The sequence below is a fragment of the Lampetra fluviatilis genome, chromosome 69, assembly GCF_964198595.1.
Source record: "Lampetra fluviatilis chromosome 69, kcLamFluv1.1, whole genome shotgun sequence".
Classification (NCBI taxonomy): Eukaryota; Metazoa; Chordata; class Hyperoartia; order Petromyzontiformes; family Petromyzontidae; genus Lampetra; species Lampetra fluviatilis.
Genome location: NC_136343.1, coordinates 2,720,109 through 2,742,023, shown reverse-complemented (window position 1 = coordinate 2,742,023; position 21,915 = coordinate 2,720,109). Strand labels below are relative to the sequence as shown.

The 21,915-nt window shown below is 51.7% G+C and overlaps 1 protein-coding gene across 1 annotated transcript in view; it reads right to left on the bottom strand.

Annotated features, from left to right (window-relative positions):
* The window catches only part of LOC144952628 (uncharacterized), a 40,393-nt gene extending 32,139 nt beyond the window's left edge, over window positions 1-8,254 (bottom strand). Inside the window, 2 exon segments of the mRNA XM_078883111.1 lie at window positions 85-247; window positions 8,151-8,254. Of these exon segments, the coding sequence (XP_078739237.1) occupies window positions 85-246 (162 nt within the window). The 5' untranslated portion in view covers window position 247; window positions 8,151-8,254.
* Window positions 8,255-21,915: the final 13,661 nt, after the last annotated feature.

The following is a 21,915-nucleotide window of genomic DNA, read 5'->3' as shown; positions in this document are numbered from 1 at the left end:
CCCCTCACCACTCACCTCTCACCCCCCCCCCCTCACCACTCACCCCCCCTCACCTCACCACTCACCTCCTCACCACCCACTCACCTCATCTCCGCTCTCCTCCTTGAGGGAGGCCTTCTCGTAGCCCAGCCTCTCCGAGGGCACCCACAGCAGGCGCTTGGAGGCCCACTCAGCTTGGGCCGCCAAGTCGATGGCTGTGGAGCGGTTCACGGACAGCAGGGACACGGGGTCCACGGGGTCCGCCATGCTGACGAGCGCCAACGCAGGGTGAAGCCACACACAAACATTGCATGGGTTAATATAAACGACAAGACACACATACAGTTAACGTTGCAGCACAGAACGTGACATTGCTGACGAGCAGCAGATACGAGGTCCTGTGTTCTAAACAGAACCCACAGTGCACTCAACACAACCCCATACCCCACGCAGACACACGCAGACAAAGATCCCCCACGTAGCCTGGAACAGACTGGTTGGGGCAAGTGCTGTTAGCGAGCACCTATGAAGGCCGACACTGTAGCACGCTAGGTGGGTTCGCCAGCACCGTAACTCATTTGAGGCAGAGTCGACCTAGGGGAGGCCCAGGACCTCGTTTATATAATCGCCATCACTGTGGTGTCGGTGACCGTGAGCGGGAATCGAGCTCGGGTCACCGGGTTCGTATCGCAGCGCTAACTGCTGCACCACCATTCCCCACACACCCACACCCCTAAACGAGACACACCCATACAACACCCTTCACCATTAAGTGGCGGTGATCTCACCACAACGCTTGTGCCAGGCTAGGTGCAGCAGGAGGTCATGGGTCAGACCCAGGTGCCATGGGTTGACCGCTGTGCCAGGCTAGGTGCAGCAGGAGGTCATGGGTCAGACCAAGGTGCCATGGGTTGACCGACAGAGATGACAGGCAGATGCACATCCACACATACCCCCACCCACCCACCCAAACATCCACACATACCCCCACCCACCCCACACAAACATCTACACATACCCCCACCCACCCACACAAACATCCACACATACCCCCACCCACCCACCCAAACATCCACACATACCCCCACCCACCCACACATCCACACGTACCCCCACCCACCCACCCAAACATCCACACGTACCCCCACCCACCCAAACACACACACATACCCCCACCCACCCACCCAAATATCCACACACCCACCCACACACCCAAATATCCACACACCCAAATATCCACACACCCACCCACCCACAGACACACACCCGCACCCCCCGTGTGGCCTTCAAACTGTAGGGACAAGTGCTGTTAGTAGCGAGTAACATGGCCTATGAAGGCCGGCACTGTGGCACACGAGGGGGTAGGTGGAAACACCACGCCCGGCCGCCTTCGTCTCCCCCCCCCCAGTGGCGATGTTTACTACACTACGCCACCGCTCCAGATACTCATCACCGGTGTTGATCGTCAGCGGGAATCGAACCCGGGTCGCCAGGTTCTTAGTGCAGCGTGCTAACCGCTACACCCACACACAATCCACACACCCACAACCTGCCCCTATTAAATGAGGCGCTCTCGTAAGTTCATTAGCCGGTCTGTCTACATTCCTGAAATGCAACAAAGACACACGCACACATACAGGTCCCCCGTGTAGCCTCTAACAGACTGTAGGGGCAAGTGCTGTTAAGTAGCGAGTAGCAGCGCCTATTAAGACACACACAGACAAAAATCCCCCACATAGCCTCTAACAGACTGTTTGGGGGCAAGTGCTGTCAGTAGCGAGTAGCAGCAGCGCCTCTGATGGTCGGCGCTGTGGTACACGAGGGTGGGTGGATGGCCAGCACCACGCCCGGCCGCCTTCGTCTCTTCCCAGTGCTGATATTTGACACACAAAGAATCCACACCGACACCACCACGTTGATTTGAGGCCGAGTCGACCTAGGGGATGGGCAGCGACGAAACTCTCGACTCTGTTGGGGATTCGCAGTGCGGCGCTAGGCGCTGGTCACCATCAGGAGAGAGCGGGTGAGCGGGTGAGTGACTGGGTGGATGAGCGAGTGAGCAAGCGGGTGGGTAAGTGACTGGGTGGGTGAGCGAGCGAGCCGGTGAGTGACTGGGTGGGTGAGTGACTGGGTGGATGAGCGAGCGAGCAAGCGGGTGGGTGAGTGAGTGACTGGGTGGGTGACTGGGTGGGTGAGCGAGCGGGTCGGTGAGCGAGCGGGCGGGTAGGCGAGCGAGCGGGCGGGTGGGCGAGCGAGCGGGTGGGTGGGCGAGCGAGCGGGTGGGTGAGCGAGCGAGCGGGCGGGTGGGTGAGTGAGCGGGTGGGTGGGTGGGTGAGCGAGCGAGCCGGTGAGTGACTGGGTGGGTGAGTGACTGGGTGGATGAGCGAGCGAGCAAGCGGGTGGGTGAGTGAGTGACTGGGTGGGTGACTGGGTGGGTGAGCGAGCGGGTCGGTGAGCGAGCGGGCGGGTAGGCGAGCGAGCGGGCGGGTGGGCGAGCGGGTGGGTGAGCGAGCGACTGGGTGAGCGAGCGACTGGGTGGGTGAGCGAGCGGGTGGGTGGGCGAGCGAGCGGGTGGGCGAGCAAGCGGGTGGGCGAGCAAGCGGGTGGGCGAGCGAGCGGGTGGGTGGGTGAGCGAGTGGGCAAGTGAGCGAGCGGGCGGGTGGGTGAGCGAGCGGGCGGGTGGGTGAGCGAGCGGGTGGGTGGGTGAGCGAGTGGCTGATGATCTATAGACTCAATCGCCAAACACAGACCCATAAACTCGCACAGACTCACTCCTTACACAGAGACACAGACTCACCACACAAACACCCATAGACTTGCCCGTGCATGCATTGGCTCTGGCTACTGCAGCAGGCGGAGTGAGCAAATTGGTCAGGCGAGGTGAGCCCATAGGTGCGGTCAGTTGAGGGCACAGACTCGCACGCGGTTATCATTAACTCGGAGTGACACAGAAAGATTACACCACAAGGAGTCATAATTGGGAAAGAGGGGCGAGTGTTAAAACGCCAGACAGAAACCTTTTGCAAGGAATGATGTTTGCATTAAATCATACTTGTGGTGAACATGCAGACAAAAACATGGTCTGGTAATAGATGTGGGATGAGTTGACAAGTCAGTGGGTGGAATGGGTTAAAGTGGGCGAGTGGATTGGCGAGCGGGTGAGCGAGTCAATGGGTGAGTAGATGGGTGGGTCAGTGGGTGGGTGAGTGAGTGGGTGAGTGAGTGGATGGGTGGGTGGATTATTGGGCGAGTAGGCAGGTGGGACAATGGAGGGGACAATGAATGGGCGAGTGGATGGGCGAGCAAGTCAGTGGGTGGGTGAGCGAGTGGGTTAGGGAGTGGCTGAATTCGCAAGTCGGTGAGCGAGTTGGTGGGTGAGCGAGCGAGCGGGGGAGCGAGCGGGTGAACGAGCGGGTGAGCAGGCGAGTGGGTTTGAGTTCAAGTGGAGTTTCTGTCACCAGGTGAGTCCTCAGACCAGGAGAGTTGACTCACCCACCTGGACTGCTAGACTCAGTTATCTGGAGGGAAACCCTCTGATCCGACACGCACAGACTCGGCTATCTGGAGGGAAACCCTCTGATCCGACACACAGACTCGGCTATATGTAGGGAAATCCTCTTATCTGACACGGTGGGGGGAGCGGCAGGTAACGGATCTGAAAGGAATTCGCCTGCGGGTGGGGAAAATCCCGCAGAGTGGGGTAGGGGTTGAGGGGGAGGGGGTCACGGGGTGAGGGGGTGAGGGTGAGGGGGGGTGGAGGGGGTGATAGAGGGAGGGGTAGGGGGTGGGAGGGCAGGTGGAGGGAGGTGAGGGGGAGGATGGAGGGGGCGGGGTGCAATCACTCTATCGTACACCTGGCGCGGTGTGTGTGTTAATCTCCGTGTCTCAGTGTGTCAATGTGTGTGTCAGAGTGTGTGTCAAGATCGGCCTCAGTGGAGGAGGCTCGTGAAGGACGCTACTGGGCAGTTGGAGGTAGTCGCTCTCCAACAACAGAGGGCGGAGGAGCGACGCTCACAACAACGAGCGGAGCGCCGGGTGGCTAAAGCACAGCAAGATGGTACAGTAGGGGGCACAGGTGGTGCATCAGCCAGTCATCTCGGTCATCTCGGTCAGTCGACCCGTGGCACCTGGGTCTGCCCCGTGACCTGCCAGCGGGCGTTCGACACTTCACGTGGCCTCAAGGTGCACTTGGCCTGGCACAAGCGTCGTGGTGACGTCACCGCCACTTAGTGGCGAATGGCGGTTGTTGTTGTTGTGTCCCAGTGTGTGTGTGTACCAGTGTGTGTCTGTGCGTGAGCTGCGGTCGTGTAGCCTCCCCCATGTGAGCTATCGCTGTGTGAACATCTCTACCCCTCAATCTCTCTCTCTCTGGGGCTATGGGGGAGGATGAGGTGGGGGGGGGAGTTAACTTTGAACCCCGCGGGGATGATGAACATTCCACAAGAACAACACCCAGCGAGACACGGCGGTAGAGCGAGAGAGACACTGGGGGGGAGGGGGAGAGACACGAGGGGGGAGAGAGACACGGGGGGGAGAGAGAGAGACACGGGGGGGAGAGAGAGAGATACGGGGGGGGAGGGGAGACACGGGGGGGGGGGGGAAGACACGAGGGGGGAGAGAGACGGGGGGGAGAGAGAGACACGGGGGGGAGAGAGAGACACGGGGGGGAGAGAGAGACACGGGGGGGGGGAGAGAGACACGGTGGGGAGAGAGTGAGAGTGTGGGAGACACACACACCGTTATACACACACACACCGTCGCACCCTACACAAACATCCACACCCAACAGCACACAAAGATTACCGTGTTGCTTCCCACAGATCGGTTGGGGGAAAGTGCTGTAAGTCGCGAGTAGCAGCAGTAGTGCCTATGTACCATATACACAAAGCTTCCCCAGGTAACCTCTAGCAGGGCTATAGGGGCAAGTGCTGTTAGTAACTAGCAGCAGCACGTGGCACACGAGGGGGTGGGTGGCCAGCACTACCACGCCCGGCCGCCTTTGTCTCTCCCCTAGTGGCGATGTTTAACTGCACTACCACTGCACCAGGCAACTCATTTGAGGCAGAGTCGACCTAGGGGAATCCCAGGACCCCGTTTAGACAATCGCCATCACTGTGGTGTCGGTGGCCGTGAATGGGAATCAAACTCGGGTGGCCGGGCAGCGCTAACCGCTGCACCACCGCTCCCCAAATATCGGGTGGACACAGACAGACTCACTCACTCATTCACCCGCACAAAAACAACTGCCATTCGCCACAAAGCGGCGGTGACGTCGCCACGGCGCTTGTACCAGGCTAGGTGCACCTTGAGTGCCACGTGATGTGGTCGAATGCCCGCGAGCAGGAGGTCACGGGACAGACCCTGCAGGTGCCATGGGATTGACTGGCTGAGATGACCGGCCGATGCACCACCTGTGCTCCCCTACTGTGCCAGGCTAGGTGCAGGGTACGGACAGACCCTAAAGGTGCCATGGGTTGGCCAATCATCTCAGTCACCTCGAAACTTATCAATACGCTTACACGCACCCCACCAAATCCACTGAGACCCACTGCACCTAACCACCCACTCATCCAACCCGACATCACCTCGCTCACTCATTAACCCGACCGCTCACGAAGCCCAACCGCCTACACAGAAAAGCACCCTGCATCACCCACCTATTTCTCTCCCATCAGTCTGCCTATTCACCCCACCCACCAGGTCACTCACCCACCAACCCACCCACCAGTTCACATCACCCAACCATCCACTCACGCACCCTCTAACCCACCCCGCCTACATTCCAACCCATCCACTAACCCACCTCCCAGCGCACTCATCCACTCACCAATTCACCCACCCAGCCACAAAAGCACCTTCAAACTCACCTCCACGCATTCACTCACCCACTCACTAATTCACTAACACCACAGATTCACTCACCCACCCACCAACTCACTCATCAAGTTACTAACCTCCCCACCCACTAACTTACTAACCCCACCCACACTCACCCACCACCTGGATAAAACGTCAGTAAATAATTAAATGCCCATCGAAGCCCCCACCCATAGACACCCACAGAGAGACCCACACTGAAACTAAACTATTAATATTTTACGAGGTGTAAGGTTCCACTAAACTACGTAGCTCTTTGTTCAGACACGCGACCTGGCCAGCACAAATGATAGCTCAACCAAGTGGTTTATCACAACCACCACCACGGGAAAATGGATAGCAACCAAATTTTCTAAAACGCGTGATTGTACAGATTCAGAGACCTACAGATACCCACAGAAAGCCAGACCTACAGATACCCACAGAAAGCCAGACCTACAGAGACCCACAGAAAGCCAGACCTACAGAGACCCACAGAAAGCCAGACCTACAGAGACCCACATAAAGCCAGACCTACAGAGACCCACATAAAGCCAGACCTACAGAGACCCACATAAAGCCAGACCTACAGACCCACATAAACCCACAGAAAGCCAGACCTACAGAGACCCACAGAAAGCCAGACCTACAGAGACCCACATAAACCCACAGAAAGCCAGACCTACAGACCCACAGAGACCCACAGAAAGCCAGACCTACAGAGACCCACATAAACCCATAGAAAGCCAGACCTACAGAGACCCACAGAAAGCCAGACCTACAGAGACCCACATAAACCCACAGAAAGCCAGACCTACAGAGACGACGAGAGGAGTGGGGGGGGGCGAGAGGAGGGGGAGCGAGAGAGGAGTGGGGGGGGGCGAGAGAGGAGTGGGGGGGGCGAGAGAGGAGTGGGGAGGGCGAGAGAGGAGTGGGGGGGGGCGAGAGAGGAGTGGGGGGGGGGTCGGGAGGAGTGAGGGGGGGCGGGAGGAGTGGGGGGGGCGGGAGGAGTGGGGGGGCGGGAGGAGTGGGGGGGGCGGGAGGGGTGGGGGGGCGGGAGGAGTGGGGGGGGCGGGAGGAGTGGGGGGGGCGGGAGGGGTGGGGGGGGCGGGAGGGGTGGGGGGGGAGGGGCGGGAGGAGTGGGAGGGGGGCGAGAGGAGTGGGGGGGGGGGCGAGAGGGAATAGTGGGGGGGACGAGAGGAGTGGGGGGGGAGCGGGAGGAGTGGGGGGGGCGAGAGGAGTGGGGGGGGAGGAGTGGGGGGGGGCGGCGAGAGGAGTGGGGGGGCGGGAGGAGTTGGGGGGGGGGTGAGAGGAGTGGGGGGGTGAGAGGAGTGGGGGGGGCGAGAGGAGTGGGGGGGGCGAGAGGAGTGGGGGGGGGCGAGAGGAGTGGGGGGGGGCGAGAGGAGTGGGGGGGGCGAGAGGAGTGGGGGGGGCGAGAGGAGTGGGGGGGGCGAGAGGAGTGGGGGGCGAGAGGAGTGGGGGGGGGCGAGAGGAGTGGGAGGGGAGGCGAGAGGAGTCGGGGGGGGGCGGGAGTGGGGGGGGCTGGAGGAGTGGGCGGGGGCGAGAGGAGTGGGGGGCGTGGGGGGGGGACTCACCTGGCGGAAAGAAACCTGAGAAACGGAGAGCCACACCTTGAGGAGAGCGGGAAGCGGGAGTGGGGAGAGAGACACATGGGGAGTGAGAGAGAGACTGAGAGAGAAAGAGACACGGGGAGTGAGAGACACACGGGAAGTGAGAGACACACGGGGAGTGAGAGAGACACGGGGAGTGAGAGAGACACGGGGACAGAGACACGGGGAGTGACAGAGACACGGGGGGTGAGAGAGACACGGGGGTGAGAGAGACACGAGGGTGAGAGAGACACGGGGGTGAGAGAGACACGGGGGGTGAGAGAGACACGGGGGGTGAGAGAGACACCGGGAGTGAGAGAGACACCGGGAGTGAGAGAGACACGGGGACAGAGACACGGGGAGTGAGAGAGACACGGGGGGTGAGCGAGACACGGGTAGTGACAGAGACACGGGGAGTGAGAGACGGAGAGAGACACGGGGAGTGAGAGACGGAGAGAGACACGGGGAGTGAGAGACGGAGAGAGACACGGAGAGTGAGAGAGACACGGGGGGTGAGAGAGACACGGGGGGTGAGAGAGACACGGGGGGTGAGAGAGACACGGGGAGCGAGACACGGGGAGTGAGAGACGGGGAGTGAGAGACGGAGAGAGACACGGGGAGTGAGAGAGACACGGGGGGTGAGAGAGACACAGGGAGTGAGATACGGAGAGAGACACGGGGGGTGAGCGAGACACGGGCACTCACCTTGGACAGAGACTCGGGAAGACAAAGGCGGCTTCGGAGGCAAAAACCCTAAAGACCTCTCGGTTCGAACTCGCTCTGAGCAAGCTCAGGAAGCCAGTACCGGCGCGCCCTTAATCAGCATAATTTATGCTTTTCAAATTAACATAATTTACCCGCAACCAAATAATGTGTTCTCCGATAGCCTTGGGTTCTTCTCAACACGACTCCGCCTATAAATTATAATAATTTATGCGTCGGGTGGGGCCCGACGGGTGTTGCGGTGTTCGTCACTTTAACATAATATATGCGTGACATGGCCACCGGGGGTGGTTGTGTGTTGCGTATTAGCATTATTTTAAGTGCGGGGGGGGGGGAATTGGAGGGAGGGAGGAGGTAGTGGAGAGGTTGATGCAGAGCGATGGGAGAGGGTGGGGAGGGGGTGAGGAGAGGTTGGGGAGTGGGCGCAGGAGGGAGGGGAGAGGGTGGGCAGAGAGAATATGGAGAGGAGGTGATGACAGTTACATTTAAATGTGTCACGTGAAATACTGCATATTTGGCGCAATTATAATCCGTGTAATTTGAAATGTGAATATCAATCAATAACGGTGTCTCAGTGAGGGTTGCCGTGAAGAGGCGGTAACGGCTCTTAACTCTGTTGTCGGCGGAATTCGCTAATTGCCCAATTTACTGCTCGATCGCTCTCCAACCTATCACGTTTAATAATCGATCACGTGATTCCATAAAAGAGGTTGTTTTTGGTTCGATCGCGTAAATATATAAATGTGTTGTTAAAACCCAACACCACCACTCGACACAGCCAACTAGTAAGGGTTTTCACGTAAACAGAACGTGCCAATTCGTCACTAGTACAGCACACTGGTGTGTTGGAGAGTCAAGCCACAACATTAACAATCTGAGTACGACGTTTCGCCAGTAATAACAACCAGCTTCATCAGGCGACGCCGAATTGGCATGTTCTTTTTACGTGACATCCCTTCCGAGTTGGCTGTGTCAGGTGGTGGTGGCTGGTTTTAACAACACATTTATATATTTACGCGATCGAACCCAAACAGCATCTATTATGGATGATATTGGTCGCGAAAGCCGACGTGTAAGCTGATCATGCGATTCACTTAATCGATTCGTGGCACCTTTATCGTATATTATTAACGGCCAATGATAATAACACACATGACCGGGTACAATTCTTGTTATGCGCACAATACAGATCGATTGTTTCAGATGGATTACGACGAACGTCAGTGCCGACTCATGAATTCAAGATCAATTAACTAGTCCAGTCAATCAATCAATGAATTACCATTCTTCAATACTCTTAGTTCGTTCGGTAAAGTCACGTAGGTAAAAAATGAAATTAAAATTAATAAAAATAAAATAATAAAATCACGACGTTTCGGAGGCAACACAAGTCTCCGTCATCAGGTGGGACCGTCACAGCCAGATTTGCTGCATCAAGTGAGGCAGGGATTCAAGATGCAAGCTCTTAAATACAAGTTAAGGGGGGAGGAGAGGGGGGGGAGGAGCTTATCAAAATGTGGTAGCCATTGAATGGAATGTATCGGGAGGGGGGGCGTCGTCGACGTGGACGTGTTTGTGCGCAAGTCACTGTTGATGCTCATGATAGAAAAGAAACGAAAATGCCCATGTTTTTACCAGTGTTGGCTGACAATAAAGAGAGTACTGTTAAACGCTGGGGATGTTAACACTCGGTAAAGTAGAATAGTGCCTGTCAGATAAGATGGTCCCAAAATGTGTAGTTAAATCTTTTTTGTATGGTTGATAACATCTTTCCAATGATTACTAAGTTTGTACCCATCATCACGGTTCAAATTATGTCTGTGTTTGTATATCTGAATGGCTTCGTGTACAAACCTTTGATGGTAGCTAGAGGGTTTGCAGAGCACCTTAGTCTCGGAAAAAACAATATCATGAGAGCCCACCGCGTTGTAGCAATGATCAGCAACGGCGGAAGACTCAATTTAACCGTGTTTCAAATCTGACTTGTGCATGACGTTTCGTTTCCCCAATGTAACAGTCACCACAGCTGCAACTCAGTACCATTCTTCTCGCTTTCAATCAATAACATTATCGATCCTTCTCACTCTCAATAATATTATTGGCTCATCGGTCTTGATAATATTATCAATCCTTCTCGCTCTTAATCAGTGACAGGTCATCCTTCTCACTCTCAATCAATAATATTTTCGTCTCATTGGTCATGAAGGCATTATCGATCCTTCTCTACTCTCAATCAATAATATTGCAGTGGCATAGAATTGTAATGTAGCAGCATTGCACTGGCTGCTGGCAGAGAAGGGGATCTGCGGCTTCCGGCAGCCCTGACGCCAGCAGACCACGTGATAGACCAGAGGGGAATCTAGGGGAAAGGTCATAGAAGGGGCACACCAAGAACCCGCTGGTAGGTTCCAGAAAGGGGCGTGGCCAGGGGCGGAGCCAGGCCACGCCGACGGTATAAGAGGGGCCCCTGGAGGGGACCTCGGGGCTGTCGTTGGAGTGGGATCTCCATCGTGCTGCTGAAGTCTTCATCACCATCCTTCTCGTCGTCTTCACCATTCTTCTCGTCGTCTTCACCATCCTTCTCGTCATCTTCACCATCCTTCTCGCCATCTTCACCATTCTTTTCATCATCTTCACCATTCTTCTTGTTGTTTTCACCATCCTTCTCATCGTCTTCACCATTCTTCTCGTTGTTTTCGCCATCCTTCTCATCGTCTTCACCATCCTTCTCATCGTCTTCACCATCCTTCTCATCATCTTCACCATCCTTCTCGTTGTTTTCACCATCCTTCTCATCGTCTTCACCATTCTTCTCGTTGTTTTCACCATCTTTCTCATCGTCTTCACCATCCTTCTCATCGTCTTCACCATCCTTCTCGTCGTCTTCACCATCCTTCTCATTGTCTTCACCATTCTTCTCATCGTCTTTATCATCTCGGGGCGTCATCAGTCAGGCAGCCTACCAACTGTCCTGACTGAGTGACGTCGCCAACAATAGACAGACTTATTATGAAGTGTTATATCCTGATGGTGCTTGTTAATAAAGAAGTGCCTCCAACTCTTATTGTCTCCGAGGTAGTCACCACAATATGATTGGCTCGTTGGTCATAATACTATTATCGATCCTTCTCCACTCTGAATGAATGATATGATTGGCTTGTTGGGCTTCGGCGTGGAATGGGTGGCCGCGAGGCGCGGTGCAGTGGAATGCGTTTTGCGCACTGTGTCGTGGTGGTGGCGCTGGGATCGTCAGTGGTGGTCGGGTTTGTGCATGGGGTAGAACTGAGGGTGCTGATCGATACAGGAGCATCAGCTAGTCTGATTTCTGAGCTTATTTCGAAGCACTTGCCGCCGAGGTCCTGTTGTTTTAACCCGGTATATAGTGTATGTGTCGCCATGAATGGCGGGAGTTTGGGTATTATGGGTAAAATATTGGCGAAAGTCCGCGTTGGGTACATTGAGTTGACAGGGCCGGTGTTAGTTTCTAAGACATTGGCTGTGCCCTGTCTTTTGGGCATCGATTTTCTCGGGAGGATGGCCCTTAAGATTATGGTCGATCAAGGTTGTATTGAATTGCCGTCGGGATGGCGGTTGGCCTTTTTGACTCGGTTAAAGAGGTCTGACGCCATGGTTCAGGCCCTGGCGAAGGAAACTGCTATGGTTCCTCCAGGTGCTCAGATGTTGGTGCCCTTGCGGTTGCGGAAGCAACTTCACTGCACAGATACTGTTGAATGGGTCCTTTTAATCCATTTGAACAGGGCGATTTTGGAGTCTCGTGTTGGTAAGAACCGAAACTATAGTAGCGGGGGACCAGGAGCCCTTTTTGCAAGTGCTGAACGTCGGGCTGGGGGCGGTGGTGGTCCAAGCAGGTACAGTTTTGGCGCACGCGATGGCCGCGTGCTACGAGGAGGTCCGCAAGGGGGCTGCAGAGGCCGTTGCCATGGTGAAGTGGAGAGGCAAATTGGATGGGGCTTGGATGGACGCATTGTGTGGGGAAAATTCCAAGTTGTCTGGGGAGCAGCGGGGCGAGTTGCGTGCCTTGCTCCGAGAATTTGAAGATATTTTTAGTGAAGGGAAATTGATATTGGCCGCCCATCACTATTGGAACACTGTATCGACACGCTGCCCCAATATGGCAAAATTCGCATCAGCTCAGTCCCAAGAAAAAAGACCATGTTCGCCAGGCAGTTGACAAAATGTTGGCCGCCGACATTATCTCCCCCTCTACCAGTCCATGGGGGGCTCCTATTGTCCTGCTACTGGCAAAGGAGGTTCCAATGGTGTAAATGCTTACCCCGAACACTCATACTCTGATGGTTGCAATGTCTTTGAGTTGTGCGCCTTTTGGCGTCATCTGGTCCAACACCACGTGAGGCAAGGTTCTAAGAAAAGCTGTCTCGGGTGTGGACAAATACATTTTAAGGACAGTGCATACATTATCAAAGTTGTGTTTTTTTTGCATTCCGACCGCAGGTATTGTGGTCAATGCAAACATGACTCCTTGTAAAAAAAAGGTGTCAGTTTTGTTGCCAGATAAAAGGGTAAAAAAACAATTATCATATTTTGCTACTGGCAAAGGAGGTTCCAATGGTGGAAGTGGGGTGGGAGTTTGCGTTTTTGTGTCGACTTCCGTAAATTGAATAAAGTTTCCGTGGCAGACATGTACCCGCTCGCCCTGATGGACGACTCATTAGACGCTTTGTCGGGTGAGTGGTTTTTCTTCACCCTCGACTTGCTGTCGGGGTTTTGGCAGTTGCCCTTAGATGAAGGGTCCAAACCGAAGACCGTGCTCTGGACACTACGGGGGTTGTTCCAATTTAACTTCCTCCCGATGGGTCTTCACTCCGCTCTGGCCATATTTCAGTGACTTATGGAATTGGTCTTGGCACATCTTCAATGGGACTCGTGCCTCATTTATTTGTATGACGTGATTGTGTTTGGGCGCACGTTCCAGGAGCACCTGCAGTGGTGGCAGTCGGTGTTCGTCAGGGTGCGGGCGGCCAACCTTAAATTCAAACCGCAAAAGTGTCATCTTTTGCAAAAGTTCGTGCGGTATTTGAGCCACATTGTTAGCGAGTCCGGGATAGCCACGGATCCCGACAAAACTGTGTGCGTGCACACATGGCCAACCCCCACGTTAGTGGGTAACATCCGCAGTTTTGTCGGGTTCGTGTCGTACTATCGCCGGTTCATCCTCAAGTTTGTGACGATTGCTAAGCCGCTCCACGTGCTCACCATTGGATAGCCTCATTTCTCTTTGCCTTCTGTGGTAGATACGAATGCCAGCGACACCGGAATCGGCGCTGTATTATCCCAGGTAATGAACGGTGCGGAGAGAGTTGTGGCCTATGGAAGCCATGTGTTGTCCCCCGCAAAGCAGCGTTATTGCATGATGCACCGAGATTTGTTGGCTCTGTGCAGAAGTACAGGCTGTACCTTTACAGAAGGAAATTTGTCATGCACACGGAACACGCGGCTCTTCAATATACCGTGTGGGTTGACCAGCCTTCCAGACAACTTTCCCGCTGGTTAGAAATTTTGCAGGACTATTTCTTCACGGTCACCTACAGGAAGGGTGTATGTCACTGCAACGCAGATGCATTACCACCGAGGGCCCGTTGCACGTGTTTTACGGGTGCCGGCCGATGTAAATCATTGGCTGCGGAATTGCCGGGCACTGTTGTAGTGTCAGTCAATGTTCCTCCACCCATGATAACTGCTCCCTGTGACAACACCATTGGTCTCATGCACGTTGAATGGGGACGCCTCCAGGTAGAGAACGCCTCGTTGTTAAAATTGCGGCGTCACGTTGGAATGAGGGGTAGAAAAAAGGTACCAGTGGGAATATCTCTTATAGTCCTCCATGACAGGCTGCTGATGAGGTGGGATGAGGAGATGCATCGTTATTGCATCGTGGTACCGACTGCTCTGCGGGGTAAAGTTACACGGGCTGTCCACGTGAAGTTAATGCACCTCGGGGTTCGTAATACCTTGTTGACATTGAAGCGTGACTTATTTTTGCCCAGGATATTGGATGATGTATTCCACATGGTTAAGGGTTGTGCTGATTGTGCACGCCGTAAGCCCCATCGTGGTGTGGTATATTAACGAGCTGGTTGCCTTCGACATTCTCGGCCAATTTCCCGCCACTCAGAGGGGAAATAAATGCCTCCTTGTCGGGGTGGAATACCTGTCCCGGTGGCCGGTGGCAAGGCCCCTGCCAGATCAGTTGGCCACGTCCATATGGGTACATTTTGGACAAGGGGGCCCAGGAACATATCCTTATAAACCAGGGGCGAAATTTTTCATCGAAATTGCTGAAGAAAGTGTGCGTTTCCCCGGGTACTAAAAAAATCCGGACGTCACCCTACCATCTCCAGACAGACGGCATGGTAGAGCACATAAACAGGACTCTTACATCCATGCTGTGCCAACAGGTCAATGAGGCACAGTCGGACTGGGACTTTCATATTTCCGGGTGTCCTAGCCGCATACAGGATGGCCTCCCATGCCTCAACAGGGTTTTCCCCCTTTTATCTCATGCATGGGAAGGAAAGTGACCCTCCCCCCCCCCCCCCCCATGGAGGCACAGATGGGCATGGACCTGGGCAAGAGGAAAGCCGTTGTGCCCATGCTGCTCACAATCAGGCGGCTGATGGATGGCGCGGGAGGTGTCTCGGGGGAATTCGGCTCGTGGGGCAACGGGAGTCCGGGATCCCATGGACCACTGGGGACAAGGCGTGGTTACATTGTCCCCAGGTGCACCTGGGAATGTCCCCCAAATTGCACTGGCCGTGGCAGGGCCATGTTGAGGTGATTGAGGTTAGGAGGCCGCAGTGCTTACATATACAAGTCGGTTGCAGGTGCTGGTTTATGCACCCGTCATGATTGAAACCCTATATTCCGCCCTGTGGTGACAGTTCATCTCCACCTCCTGAGTGCCAGATGTTTAATGTGTTCGATGAGCCAGGGCGAGCATGCACAGAGGTTGCGCCTCAGCAGGATTCCAGCGCCTGACGCTCGTAGACCCACCGGCTGCGCCTTCGGAAGGTGGACCGGGAGTGACGGAATGGTTGCCACCTTCTTCTTCTTCTTCCCGGGAGGGGCCATGGCAAGGATCCGCTCGAAAAGTGTTGCGTTCCGATAACCTGCCCCTTTTCTGTTGACTGATTTAATTCCGACGCCATCTGGCGGGTGGCCGCAGACGCAAGCCGGGCTGTGACTACTGGTGGACCTGGGGTCGTTGATGTTTGCGGGCTGCGGCACGCTGTCGTCGCACGCTGTCGTCAGACATTGTTCAAATCTCTGGGGCCCGGGTTCCTTATTGTGAGTTCTCGCCTGTATTTCTCCATGTTGGATTGGTGTCAGCCGAGATGGCTGTTTTTTTATGGGGGGGGTGGGGTGATGTAGTGACTGCTGGCAGGGAAGGCGTTCTACAGCTTACAGCAGCCCTGACAGCAGCAGGCCAGGTGATACACCAGAGGGGGGTCTCGGGGAAAGGTCACGGAAGGGGCACATCGGGAGCCCGCAGGTAGGTTCTAGAAAGTGGGCGTGGCCTGGGCGGAGCGAGGCCACGCTGATAGTATGAATGAGAGGGGCCCCTGGGGAGGACCTCGGGGCTGTCGTTTGGAATGAGGTCCTCGTCATACTACTGGAGCCTTCACCGTTCTTCTCGTCATCCCTGTCTTCACCATCTCAGTGTCGCCATTCAGACAGTCTACCCACTGTCCTGACTGGGAACCGTAGTCGACTATAGACGGATTTATTGGGAGTGTTAACCTGTTGGTTAGTGTTAATAAACAGAGTGCCTCCAACTCTTCGTGTCTTCGATCCAGTCACTACACTATTAGTGGCTGGTTGGTCGTGCTGACATTATCGATCCCTTTCTGCTCCCAATCAATACTATTATGGCGTGTTGATCATGATGACATTATCGATCCTTCTTTGCTCTCAATCAATTATATTATTGGCTCGTTGGTCGTGACACCATTATCGATCCATCTTTGCTCTCGATCAGTGATCAATAAATCCTGTTCAAGGCCTCTTTAAACAATTCTCAGAGCTCACCTGCAATGCAAGGACTTCTTGGCAATCAATGATACATCATTCGTGGGACTGAGAGAGACAACCAACGCAGACCAATATAAACTGATGTTGTCGTTTTCTGAATGATGTCAAGAATCAATCGGAATACTTTATTCATAATCAACGTTTTTGGGTTTAGATCGCGTTATTTATAAATGTGTCGTAACCCTCCACCACCCGACACGGCCAATCAGTAAAAAAGTGTCACGTTGACAAAAGACAAATAGTTCACTGCTTTAGCCCACCGGTGTGTTGAAGCGTGAAACCACAACATTTACAATTTGAGTACGACGTTTCGCTGGTAATTGCATCCAGCATCATCGGGCAATTCGCCAGAATGGTGAGGCTCTGCTGTGTCTCCCGTTCTTATATAGAGCAGCAGCAGGGTGACGTCATCATTAACTTATTAATTCGTCAGGTACAAATATTTGAGGGGGGGTTATTGTAATTATATACTAGATTAGTAATCAGGCTATTGTTACGATGTGAGTTGTAGATTAGTAATCATTTAGCATGTGTTTTATTGTGATTATGCTACATTAGTAATCAGTTAGTGTTTGTTTCTCTTATAAGGAATTGTAATGTATCTTATTTAATAATACGCTTCCAGGCCGCACTAAGCCTGTAGCTGTCTGAGCGATTAAAGTTATTTCTGTTTCTCTCAATTTCAATGGATTCTCTAATTAGTATTTGCCAGTAGTAACTAGTTTTACACAATACTTCAACGTTGTCAAAATCAATTGAGTGTCCCTGTTGGCATGCATGTTCTGCCACTGCCGACAATTGTGTTTGCGATAGTTTAATATTTATCTAGTGTTCTTTTAGTCTTACACTAACGTTACGCCCTGTCTGTCCAATATAGCATTTGCCACATACACAATTAATCCGATATACACCTTCTGTTGATAATATAGGTAATTCGTCTTTAGTGCACGTTACTAGTTGTTGAATTTTGTGTACTGTACCAAATCTTACTGTAATGTTTTGCTTTTGCAAAACACGGGCTAATTTGTCAGTTACTCCTGAGATAAATGGTATTTTTATTGTTTTGATAATCTGATCGCTTTCAGCAGTGTTGCTTTGCGATCGTGATTTGGCATTTAGTGCTCTGTTAATTTGAGCATTATTGTAGCCATTCTGTCTTAGTGCTTCTTTAACATGTTTAATCTCTCTCACTAGACTTTCACCATCTGACACTGATTTAGCCCGATATATGAGCATCTTGATAAGAGAGGATTTCTGAGCTGGGTGATGATGTAAATCTGCATTCAGATAGGCATCAGTGTGCGTTTGCTTTCTGTAAACGCTGTGTGTTATTTTACCGTTTAGGCCATGCCCAAGTATAATATCTAGGAACGGGAGTGTGTTATTCACCTCCATTTCCATGGTGAACTGAATGGCCGGGTTTTGTGCATTGAGATGATTTAGAAAATCGTTAAGTGTATCTTTACCATGTGGCCAGACAACCAAAGTGTCATCCACATATCTAAACCAAAAGGATGGTTTTAATGTGCTCGAGGCAAGTGCTCTGGTTTCAAAGTTTTCCATGTACAAATTTGCTATAGCAGGAGATAAAGGAGACCCCATTGCTGCTCCCTCCCTTTGTTTAAAGAATTCGCCTCTCCATAAGAAGTAAGTGTTATTTAAACAATGGTCAGCGAGTTTCGGAATATATTTTGGTAAACCTGTATTCTTTACCAGTGTATCAAGTAATTTAAGCGACTCGCTCACTGGAACCTTAGTGAATAGCGAAATCACATCAAAATTCACCAAAATATCATTAGGGTTAAGTTTAATATATTTGATCATATTCACAAGATGTTCAGAATTTCTTATGAATGATGATGTCCTACCGATGTAGGGCTGTATTTGTTTAGTTACATATTTTGCTAATTTATATGTGGCAGAGCCAATTGTACTGACTATGGGTCGTAAAGGAATGCCGATTTTATGGATCTTTGGTAGCCCATACAGTCTAGGTGGTTTTGAAGCCCTTGGCTTAATTAGGAATTGCTCATTTTTTGGGATTAATGAATTTGCAATGATTGCAGTAGTCTTACGTTCCAAAGTATTAGTTGGATCTCGTTTAATTTTAATGTAGGTACTTTCCTCTAATAAATCTTTAATTTTATTATCATAATCGGCTCGTGTCATCACTACACTAGTGCGGCCTTTATCAGCTGCTAGGATTTGAATATCTTTATATAGACGAAGCTCTCTTAAGGCTTTTGCCTCGTTCGAGCTAATATTTACTTTTGGTACTTTACTATTTCTAGATTTGAAGCTTTCGTGACTGCAAGGCATCATATTCTTAGGTTTTTTCGGTAAAGTCACGTAGGTAAAACATCAAAATTAATGAAAATAAAAAAAATAAAAACAAAAATCACGACGTTTCGGAGGCAACACAAGTCTCTGTCATCAGGTGGGACCGTCACAGCCGAATTAGCTGCAGCTAATTCGGCCACCCAACTTGGTCCAGCTTCGTGACTCTCCCAACTGACCCGGAGCCCTTCCGGGCTCCCCCCTATATCCCCATCACCACGTGATCCTGTCTCCTCCCTCTCACCACGCCCTTTCGAACCTTCCAGATCCAGCCTCCCCATAGCGCCTTGTTGTCTCCGCCTTTAGGTTCCGCCCCCACTCACCTCGCTTCCGATTGGACCCGAGGTGAGCGGCGGACCTTCACATACGCCCCCATACTGGGCTCCGCCCCCCAATATCCCGGGCCGTATGATTGGCCCAGAGCCCAGCAGCGAACCCCGCTTACGCTCGCATTACAATTGTAAATGTAGAGGGAAAACCCGGAGGGCCCTGGAGAAAAAATCCACGCGACCACGTGGAGAAAGAGAAGCAAACTCCAAATATAGAGCAGGCATCAGGGTCGGGATCGAACCCATCAGGCGAGGTGGTTAACATCTCAAAACTCTCCATTGATTCCTGTTGTTGTCAGAGTAAATTGACTTGTGAATATCATCACCAAAACTCACAGACTGATACGATTGCAAGGGAAATACAGCTCTGGCAAAGACAGACGTATAACAGCGGAGCGATGGATGGGGAGATTTACGTCGCCCATAGACTAAAATTGTACATAGACTAACATTGTCCATAGGCTAACTTTGCCCATAGACTAACATTGCCCATAGACTAACATTGTCCATAGACTAACATTGTCCATAGATTATAATTGCCCATAGACTAACATTGCCCATAGACTAACATTGCCCATAGACTAACATTGTCCATAGACTAACATTGTCCATAGACTAACATTGCCCATAGACTAACATTGCCCATAGACTAACATTGTCCATAGACTAACATTGTCCATAGACTAACATTGCCCATAGACTCACATTGCCCATAGACTAACATTGGCCATAGACTAACATTGGCCATAGACTAACATTGCCCATCGACTAACATTGCCCATAGACTAACATTGCCCATAGACTAACACTGTCCATAGACATTGCCCATAGACTAACATTTCCCATAGACTCACCAAACATAGACACCCATCGACTCACCCAGACACATAGACTCACCACACAGAAACCTATATAATCACCACACAGAGACCCATATCCCCACACAGAGACCCACACAACCACCCAGAAACTCACAAACTTACACAAAGACCCATAGACTTAAACTACTATGACTTAAACTCACGCAGAGACCCATAGACTCACACATAGACCCATAATCACATAGACCCGTAGACTCACACAGAGATTAATAGACTTACACAGAGACCTACATTCATAGATACCCATAGATGCACACAGAGACCCATAGGTTGAGTGGATGAGTGAGTGGGTGGGTGAGTTGGCCGAGTGGTTGAGTGAGTGGGTGAATAAGTGAGTGGGCCGGTGAGTGGGTTGAGTGAGTGAGTGAATAGGTGAGTGAGTGCGTGAGTAGGTGGGTGACTGGTTTAGTGAATGAGTGGATACACGGGGAAGCTTTGTCTGTATGTTTTCATGCATGTACGTGTGGTGTGTGTGTGTATGTACATGCACACACACGCCTTAAGCGTTGTTTAACCCAGCAACTTGGCTCCCGGGAAAATAACAAAAAACAGCTGTTTAACACGTAGTCTGTCGTCACAGGGGAACCACGCCCGTCTTAAAACGGGCGGCTAGAGGAGCAGCGCTGCAAGTTCCAGCCTCGAGCCTCGCTCTCCGAATCTCTTGGAGACTCGCAACATAGAGCCATAGACTCACCACAGAGACCCATAGACTCACAACGTAGACCCATAAACTCACCACACAGAGACCCATAGACTCACCACATAGAGATAGCCATAGATTCACAACATAGACCCATATATTCACATAGAGACCCTTAAACTCACCACACATAGATACCCATAGACTCACAACGTAGACCCATAGATTCACAAAGAGACATATAGACACACAGAGTCCCATAGACTCATTATACAGAGATACCCATGATGATCTGATCGCATCTCTCCTATTTAAGGAACAAAAGAGGATTTCTCCACAAATCTGGCTGTTGCCTGATGAAGCTAGTTGTAATTACTGGTGAAACGTCGTACTCGAATTGTAAATGTTGTGGCTTTGTTCTCCAACACACCGGTGTGCTGTACTAGTGACGAATTATCATGTTCTGTTTACGCGACAAACTGTGTCGGGTGGTGGCGGGTTTAACAACACATTTATTTATTGACGCGATCTAATCCAAAAAAACCGGTATTATGGATGATATTGGTCGGGAAAATCTACATGTTAAACTCTATTGGGTAGTGTTGAGTCTATGGGTAGTGTTGAGTCTATGGGTAGTATTGAGCCTATGGGCACTGTTGAGTCTACGGGTAGTGTTGAGTCTATGTGTAGTGTTGAGTCTATGGGTAGTGATAATTGGTTTTTTACCCTTCTATCTGGCAACAAAACTGACACCTTTTTACAAGGAGTCATGTTTGCATAGACCACAATACCTGCAGTCATAATGCAAAAAAAAACACAACTCTGATAAGGTGTACTGGCAAATGAGGTTCCAATGGTGTCTATGGGTAGTGTTTAGTCTATGGGTAGTGTTGAGTCTATGTGTAGTGTTGAGTCTATGGGCAGTGTTGAGTCTATGGTTTAGTGTTTAGTCTATGGGTAGTGTTGAGTCTATGGGTAGTGTTGAGTCTATGGGCAGTGTTGAGTCAATGGGTAGTGTTGAGTCTATGGGCAGCGTTGAGTCTCTGCGCTGATCAACGGAATGGGCTCGTCGGTAGCAGCAGCAGCGTCTGGGTCTTCTTTGCAAAGATCAGTGGTCTCCATGGCGAGACCAACCACCACCATCGCCACCACAATCCCCGCCATCATCATCATCATCACTGCAATCATCACCACAACCACCATCACCACTACCATCACCACCACCATCACCACCATCATCAGCATCATCATCGATTTAAAGCTTTCGTGACTGCAGGGATTCATCTTCTTGGTTCTTTCGGTAAAGTCACGTAGAAGGGAAGTAATAAAATAATAAAAATAAAACATAATAAAATGAAATAATTGTATTATTTTATTACTTCCCTTCTACGTGACTTTACCGAAAGAACCAAGAAGAAGCATCATCATCATCACTACCACCTCCATCATCAATAGGATCATCAGCATCATCAATACCTCCACCGGCACCA